We start from the raw sequence: 9,196 nt of genomic DNA, 5'->3' as shown, positions 1-9,196 counted from the left end.
TTAGGGCCTTCCTTAGTCCCCCAACCCACACCCCTCCAACACACAGATGAATGTACACACACACACACAGTCTGATATTACACAGCTGGGAGGTGTGGGGCCAGGAACTCCAGTTATTCGGCAGGCCTTGGTGCGGAGAGGGCTGGATGAGACATGGAGGCCCAGACATTCATGAGTGGGTGGCTTTCGGAAAACAAGTGCCCAGAGGACCATGGGGCTTTGTTGCTGTATCTGTTTTCCCCCTACCCACCCTGCTCCGGCTGGGGAACATATGGAGAGGGAAGCAGAGCCTTACTGTATGTGTGTGTGTGTGTGTGTGTGTGTGGAGTAAGGGCTGGGGCCTGGGGCTTAGAGTGTCAGAGACGAGAGCGTCCTTCATATCACACTGAAATTACTGTGAGCTATGTGTCAGTGAGGCAGTGGATAGAACAACATCAAGGCGTGAAGTTAAAATAGTAGACAAGCTGTTTATTTCTCTAGTGAATTTATATCTTCGGAATTTCTCTGCACAGCAGCATACAGGGAATTGTGACAAAATATAAATAACAAAATTCAACAGTGTTTTTTTCTCTCTTTTAATTTAATTACAAACCTCAGTTAAAAGTGGCAAATTGTCTAATGTCTTCAACATATTCCATTCTCTTTCTCTCTCTCTCTCTCTCTTGCTCTCTCTCTCTCTCTCTCTCTTTCACGCCTCAAGAATGTAACATTGAACAGCAACTTAAAAAATGTATGGATATCATTATTTACAACAATCACCTTTTGGCGAACAATGCTTGGAGCTTATTGGAAAGTCTCTTCCATGTGTTGGATGCAATAAAAGAAAATACAATTATGTTATACAAAGATCAAAAATACTATTAAAAACCCTTATTATAAATGGCAGCACTATATTAATAAACTGCTGTTGACATTTTACATGTAAGTACAAAATCCTGTTGAGGTAGTACCCTCTGAAGTCACTTATAATGTTAAAATACTGAATTAACATCACTAAACTTTTTATTTACAATACAGCAAATCTATGTTCCTTACTTCATTAAAATTGTATTCCTTTGGTAAACACAACTGTTCGACATGTGCAGTCCTGCAAGAGTCAATTGTACATTCACAATATTTTGCATCTATTTTTGGATACTTTGTATGATACATTATGCAAAAGGGGCAAGTATGTTGTTTTACAAAAGCTCTTTTTATTAATAACATTCATTCGTGCTATATTTCCACCACTGACTTGGTAAAACTGCAATATTGACTCTTGTAGAGTGCTTCTAACTTCACCCAGTAAAGGTTTTGGAAAAATACCCAAAGTGGAATTCATGAAACAGTTGAAAGGGAAGTGTGCAGTCCTAGAGAGATACCCATAAGACATTAAATCCAGTGTGTAACCCTTGGTCAGGGATGTAAACATCAAAGGTACCTCATATTGGCCTAATTAACTTATTTCAAAATAAGCCTGGGCAAAGAAAACAACAATTCCTGTCAGCAAAGTTGAGAGTAATTTGGCAGGGCAACTATTGATTATGAAGTTACTCTGAAAACATGAATGCATAACAGAGACTCCTTTGTGAGTCTTTTTTTCTCTTACACATATTAAATGTCAGTCCCAGAGGGAAGTAAATTGTGTGGTGGACTGCAGGAGAGGAGGAATGGGCTATGAATGTCATACCAAGAACACTTAAGTTTACAGAAAACTCCAGTATCAAATGGTACAGAGATGGAACATTCTTAATCTTGATTAATGGCAAACTTAACTTTGGTTTAAAAAGATAATAGGAGTAAGCTTAGCTTACATGGAAAATACTGGGGGTTAACATAAACAAAACACCTCCAATGTTCATGACAACATGTATACTTCCCCACATAAGAAAATAACATTGTTTATTCACACAAAGTGATTGTGTACTGTGAATTTTGATGAATAAACATCTAAACACTAACGAGTGAAGGAAAAAATATATACTTTTCATGAATAACGAATACAATAAACTATGGAAATAAAGTATCTATAAAAATATACGAGATTTTGAAAAAAAAAAGATATTTAATTTGTTTATTAAATCCTGTAGCATAGCAGTTAGGACTGGGAAAGCCGCAATCGACACAGTCATCTGAAAGAAATGTTCAGTGCAATCAAATTTAGTTACTCGATGTATGAAGCTCTGTCTTTTAGAATATTTTCATTCGCTTACCACCTACTGCCCTCCCTCCCTTTAATGGTCGCTGGGCTGGTTGATCTTTGGAGAGTGGACAGTACTTAATTGTGTGCGCATTATCTCCGTTGGCACTGCATAATGGACATGTGTAAGCCCGGAGAATGGGACACACAACCCTCCCGTCTGGTGTTTTCAGTACGTGAGAGCCGTACACTTCCTCCGGGGCTCCGTTATTCCGACAGAAGACGCAGATCTTGGGCTCCTGCTTATTCCGTGCCGTTGGCTTCCGCATCTTCCGCTCCATGCCAAACAGATCAAATCCCGTGAAGCTTCCTCCAAAGCCGAGGTCCCGGTCTTGTTGAGGGACGCCCGCACCTTGGTTTTGGAAGGGGCTCAATATGGAGAAGCGCTCTTTCAAGTCGAGGATGGAGGTAGGCGGGGGACTCCCGGAGGGGCAGCAGCAGTCCAGGTGTCCGCCTTCACCGCTGCCCGAGATTACGCACGCACACGCTGGAGAGTCATCCAAGCCCAGAGTTGCTTTCAAGGACTCCGTGATGGAGTTAGGACTTTGGGGCACACTGTGCTTGTTATTCTTCGTGACCAGTGTCGACAGGCCGAGATAGTCATTCCAAAAATTAAAGGTATAGTCATAGGGCGTGCGCGCGTTCAAATAATTATGATTTAAGAAATCCATCTCTATCTTTTACTTTTAAAGTATTCCGTCAGCTTTTTCTTACAGAGTTCTCCGCCAGTATGTAGTCAAGTCAACTGTAGTCAAGTCCAGTGCCTTTCTTGGGAAGCTCAATGCGTCAGCAGCACAACAGGCTGCTGGTTATAAGGCTCCCGGAGAAGCTGAGAGGAGGGCGGGGCTCTTTTCAAACCAAGTTTATGATCAGGTTGAAACCGTGTTTCCTCGAGCACAGATAGACCCTGTTATAAAAAAAAACGCGGGGCAGTTTTTGGAAGACAGGACAAGTGACGGTAGCTAAGATCTAGAAACTTCAGGAGATAAGGTATATCCATGTCGTCAACACAGTTGCAAAATAAACGGTGACCAATTACACGTGTTTATGCAGTTGCGAAATAGAAGTCGCGTCCGAATACTATATATTTGTCAACTACTAGTTCCTGGACGTGCAACGATGATTCATTAATGTGGTTGTAGATATGCATTGCTTTCTATCACTGCGAATCTATCAGGGTTTGTATGTGATATTATTTATTAGTCGAGCAGAACCAGAAAGGGATTAAACGTGAGTCAGTAGCGTACTTTTTTTTTACAATCTATATTACCTCATCCAGAGACCCTTTGTGCATAGCTGTTATTCAGGGTATTCTAGCACAACACCATAGTAACACGCTGTTGAGGTTGTTACTCAATGCCACGGTTCTCCTGTGGCGGTAATAAAACAGCGCAGTCGCCTTGTTTTGCAGGAAGGCACATTGTGGAGTGGCTACAGCGCATAAACTCAACACGTATTATGTAATTCTAACTAGATTTAACACTGTAGTTGTCACCTCTGTACCAAAGTACCTATATCTATACATATATAGTCTATCTATACATTTGCACCAACCTCTGTGTAGGTAAGTGGTAAAATCAGATGTAGGTGTGTCATTTTGAGCTAAATAGCTTATGATCGAATGTCAGAAGATTTACTCAGGCCCATGGCGTTCTTTTATGGTGTTCCTGCTGTGGTCTTGGCACTGGCTGAAAAGCCTCAGCCTTGGAGGGGCATTGTTCTACAAACTCAAGGCTGAATGAAGGCAAACTGTGTTGCTCTTAAAGCAATGCTCTGCAAATCCCCTCTCCAAAAATACAGGCCTCCAAATGACACGCAGGGAGCTTCACGGTTAATGAAGTCATCCAGATTTAACCACGGCCCTCATCTGCATGTTCCTTTTTGCACAGAGAACAAAGAAGGGAGGGGAGCTGGAGAGAGCAGTGAAGGGGAGGGGAGGGGGCTTCCCAGGTTTGACAAGGTGCAGACCAGCTGATGAATGTAGGCAACTAGCCAAAGAGACAAAGAGATTTTTCCCTCGCTAACACTTTAATCAATCACATTAAAGAGAGGTAGTGGTGGTGGTGGTGGTGGGGGGCTAGATCATAAACATAAATAACGCCACCGAAGAATGCACTGTGGGTGAGAGTCAGTGTCATTTCGCACAGCCCTCCCACTGTCCTGCTCGCAACACAATCAACAGCAGCGCATTTACAGTGTGCAGTGCCTGCTGTTCCACTCTTCAGCCACCGGGGGTCTGTGTGTGCCAGACAGAGTGTTGTTGGGATGACGTCATGACACGGGTCGTGTGTATACAGCTTATTCCAAGGGCTTTTGTGAGCCCCTGATATGTGAGGGAGGGAAACATGGACATGAGGAGAGACTCCCAACATCACCACCACCACTACCTCTATCACTACCACGACAACAACAACAAGAAAAAACAAATCTGTCATCTTTCAAATAAGACAAGCCCGTCTGGCTACTAGGTTACACACTGAGTAATTTCAAGCCAGTCCAAGCTTTTGGTCCAGTATGCGACAATAACTTACAGAGACACATAACCAGTGAGGCAACCATTAGGCTGAATTTGCAGCTATTGTGTGGCATGAGCAATAAAGCAAAGGATGACAACTCCCATGAATAATTGGAACCTTCAATGGTACTGGCAAACATGTTAATACACTGTTATATTTTTCATCAATCCTAATGATCAAGGTTATTCTCGTATCGCACAGTAGTGTAATAATGGCTTCATGTCACCTTGCATGGTGTGCTAATTGCACCTTAATAAGCAGATTGTTTTTGACAGATGCCCTGATAGGGGCTCCCTCTGTTGTTCCCTTGTGCTTATTAAAAAGTCACCCAGAGAAACAACTTGCCAGCCTAATGATGGCTTTAGTGATAGCTGCAGGCCCCCGTGTTGTTTCAAGGCCTTAAGAGTAATGTGTCTGTCGATAATGGTGCATTCTACAGCAGCGGGCCGGCACTCTGCGTCGACCATGTGCTGTTACACAAACGCTTCCTCCATCAGTATTAATTATCTGCCTTGACGGAATGCGAGCAGTGGGGTCCTGCTACACCACGCTGCCATAAGAGCCACTGTATTTCTAATTAAGAGCAGAGGAGAGATTGTTGAACCCCAGCCAGCCGGGAGGATTAAGGCTATTTTAAGGGGGGAATTCAATAGAATGCCATACCTTGAAGTTTTGTGAAGCAGAAAGTAATAGAGGATGGTCTTTGTGTGGACATGCTTTGTTTAGTCATTTTCATGACCCCCTTTTTTTTCTCCCTTCCCTTTCCTTACCCACCTGGAATTCCACCCCTCTTGGAGGAATTAATGTTTAGTTGCTCAGATGAATTCTTTCTTGTTATGACAAAAAACATAAAAAAGAATGTAAGTGTTTCTCTTGTTTGTGGCTTTATATGAAAGAAACAATAAAACCACAAGCACCTTAATAAAATCACCTCATTAACTGTATGCAACTATGTAATACTGTACCACATGTAATACCAGCATATCATGTTGTCCCCTAACATACTGTGCAATACACAAGGCATTAGAAAACATTCAATTAAAATTAAAACAAGAAAATGGCTGACTGTTGTGTTCAGTGTATGCAGCTTTTGCAAACACATACACTTACTGCTTTAGTAAATCCCAATGGATGATACCTATCATTAATAATAAATGCAAAGAGCATTTTATCAGCTGCTAGACAGTTTATGAAGATGTGGAGGTACCAAAGATCACCTCTAATGCCTGATTCCTTACTTCATGGCAGACTACAGTCAAAATCATTGCATGGAGCTCAGTTCTACTCCCAGAATGACTTTCTCTGATTTATTAGTGCTATCAATAATGCATCAGCCAAGGCAAAGAGTCCTGTGGTTATTGCAGTGTATTGCACTAAATGATGCATTATGTTCTACAATGAAAAGGGAGAACACCCCCCCCCCCTCACCACTCTTACATGTGGAGTCAGAGCTGTCTTGAAAACCCTCTTGCGTGTAGGACATCTAATACACATAATGATGTGAGATCTGCCCGTGGCTCTCTGGGGCCTCTCTGTTTCTGAACGCCACTTCTATGACTGAAGTATTAATGGCTGTGTCATTGCTTAATTTTGTTGTGACTTGGAGGGATTAATTCTCATCCATTAAGTCGGGTGCTTTTTCTCCACTGTCTGGAAGCACCTCGTTCATACTGGGACAGAGGAATAAGATTACGAGGTGATGATCTATAGAGCTGAGGAGCCGGCTACTTCTGTAAATTGATTTAGTGGTTTGAATTGACAAAGTGAATATTGTATGAGGCTGTTGCTGACCAAGGGAAACATTTACTTTTAATGAGATATATTGTTCTTCTCACCACTGTGAGTGTGAAAATAAGCCATTTGTCGGACATGCAACCTTGTGTTCCAAAACTAGTTCAACAACATTATCTCGGAGTGATTCATGGGGCATAACATTCAAGCATTTTTAGCAAATAAGCAGCCTGATGCTTAAGCAGTGTTTTTAAAGCGGACATGCTAACATTAGGCTGCTAATGGTGTCTGAGCTTGGGCTTGCTTTGCCTTTGATAAGGTAATGAAATGGTTCCTACAGATGACGGCTCATCACTCACTCAAAGCACAGTGCCATACTCACATGCAAAATGGCACAGTTTGCCAACATAGTGGGGTGAAATTATAGTAGAGAGTAGAGTATATGACTCCATTGTATGTGTGGATTAAAGCTACAGAAATAGAGACATGATTGGGACATGACTGGATTGTTTGAGTGTAATGGTCTGCCTTGGTCATAGCTGAAGTCTTGTATAAAAATACAGGGAGAGAGAAGTCACCTGTACAGTACAAATATACCAAAGATCACTTAGGACAAATGATGAATCAATTGGTGTAGACTGTGAACTGTTTAAGGAGTTAAGGGGAATAGCATGCTCTGTTTTGGACATGTGACAAGACTATATAAAAAGCTCAGTGAAAATAGCCTATATAATGAGAGTACATCACTGTAGTGTAGAAGCATGTTTGACACAGACTGAACTGTTTGAAGAGTTTTGAAATGGCATACAAAAAGGTCCCCTAAAAAGACGGATCTATATGTTTATGTCGAATATAGTCACACTGTGAAGTAAAGGCATGATTCGTAGTTCTATCTGTGAGATTTGGGTTTTACACATGTGGAAACTCCCGCCTGTTAGTGACTAAAGAAAAGTACTCTGATAGAGTGAAAGGTTTTTTCTTTTTTTTCTTGTTTGCCTAATAGGCCCCAATAACCAGATGACTACAATGAACGTCCACACTGGCCTGCTTTGCATATAAAATGCCACGTCCATCTGTGCTCCTTGCCTCACCCGCGTGCTTCCTTTTAAGCTGTCTCTTTGTCAGGGTCCCGGTCAGAGGATGACCACATGGAATCATTAATATCCATTAGGGCCAACTGTGTGGAGATGCAAATTCAGCCATATTCACAAATTTAATAAGGGAGCTAATTTAGTCTGGCATGATAGATTGCGGTAGGGACTTGATAACATACTGCATCTAAAAATGGAATTCAAATAACATATTGTATGGCAATTTTTTTCCCCTTAAATCAAGACTCAAGGCCAGGGGACCTTAATGAAAGTCTTTTGGAGCCAATATCAGGAAATATCATGATGGCTGCAGCAGTCACTATAATGACAATTTCAGATTGATAAAGGATGTCTTGTGCAAAGTATCACCAACCAAGGATCTCAGTCTCATGCACACACAAACACATACACACAGGCGAGCGCACACACACACACACACACACACACACACACACACAAATGCATCACCCCAGCAATCTCCTTGGAAAGATTATGAAGGGCCTTGTACGAAATTGAGAATAGATAGTGAGAGGCTGTAAATGGAAATTATTTTCACTTCAATATATTGAGTGTGGAGTTTATGAGATTATGTTGAAAGGAGCGGGGAGGAAAAAATGTGTATCACGAGACTGAACTTGTCCTTTAGCTCCGTGTCGACTGAAAGGAAAATGGCCATTGTAATTGCATATTAAATCCAGAAATGCCATATATGCCAGTGTACTGTATACATGCCATTTTATTTGGGAGCCCCCATCTCTGCTATGTTTATAATAAATTAAGCCAATAAGTGAGGTAGTCAATGACAGAAGCAATGGCACCAGTGATATGTGACATGAGTGATATGTGACATGAATGTGAAATCGGGAAAAAGAGTGATCTAATGGCTAGCAACGCATCGCTACAATGGCTAATGCCTTCCATTTAAGGATTGCCTGGTCCGAATGGCCATGTTAATTCTAGATACAATAAAAAAAAAGGGAGCTTGCGCCTGAATAAGTTAATTTGTGGCGAGCTCAATGCAGCATGTATGAATGAGGCAATGCTGGCATAACTCCCTGGACCTGATTGGCTGATTCAGTTGAAGCCCTGAATGAAGAGTAACAGCTTCGACTCCTCCAAATGAGCCTTTGTTTTAACAAAAGCCAAAGAGGATAACAGAGACAATCAAATCAGGGCATTATTGATATCACAGCTTCAGTTGCACCACATGCATCTGCAAGATTTCTCTTCTTTAGAATGGCTCTTTACAAATCCCTTCATGTAGGCAGTGTTGATGCAACCCAGATGTCATTTGCTTCAGCAGTTCATTAAGCTAGCAAGCCCAAGCAGAAGTAGATATTTTTTAAGGATTATCTATCTGTTTTTTTCATTGCAGACAACTTGCCCCCCAATTCCTGTTTGCACATTCACACTCAGGAGAGCCAAGCTCCAGTAATTGCCATCCTTCTCCGTCTATAGGTGTAATACATTACGTGTAATAAGTTGATTAAAACGTTATTCCCTCCCGCGACTCTGTGATGAGTCTAATACTCGTGTAATGAAGACTATTAATATTCTGATACCATCAGAAAGAGAAATTCCAGATTCGCTATCAGCGGGAGGATGGTAAATGATTGCCTCACCAGGCAATGAGCTGGAAAGACAGACGGTAATTAAACAGTGGCTCAAACCGTGTTCCT

The 9,196-nt window shown here is 41.6% G+C and overlaps 1 protein-coding gene across 1 annotated transcript; it reads right to left on the bottom strand.

Annotated features, from left to right (window-relative positions):
- Window positions 1–447: 447 nt before the first annotated feature.
- Window positions 448–2,977, bottom strand: nanos1 (nanos homolog 1). The gene has a single exon (XM_048262173.1). The coding sequence runs from the start codon at window positions 2,848–2,850 to the stop codon at window positions 2,170–2,172; it is 681 nt and encodes a 226-aa protein (XP_048118130.1). The 5' UTR covers window positions 2,851–2,977; the 3' UTR covers window positions 448–2,169.
- Between the last annotated feature and the right edge of the window lie 6,219 nt (window positions 2,978–9,196).

The sequence above is a fragment of the Alosa alosa genome, chromosome 14 (assembly GCF_017589495.1).
Source record: "Alosa alosa isolate M-15738 ecotype Scorff River chromosome 14, AALO_Geno_1.1, whole genome shotgun sequence".
Classification (NCBI taxonomy): Eukaryota; Metazoa; Chordata; class Actinopteri; order Clupeiformes; family Clupeidae; genus Alosa; species Alosa alosa.
The sequence above is the reverse complement of the archived record's forward strand: the minus strand, read 5'-3'. Positions and strand labels throughout refer to the sequence as shown.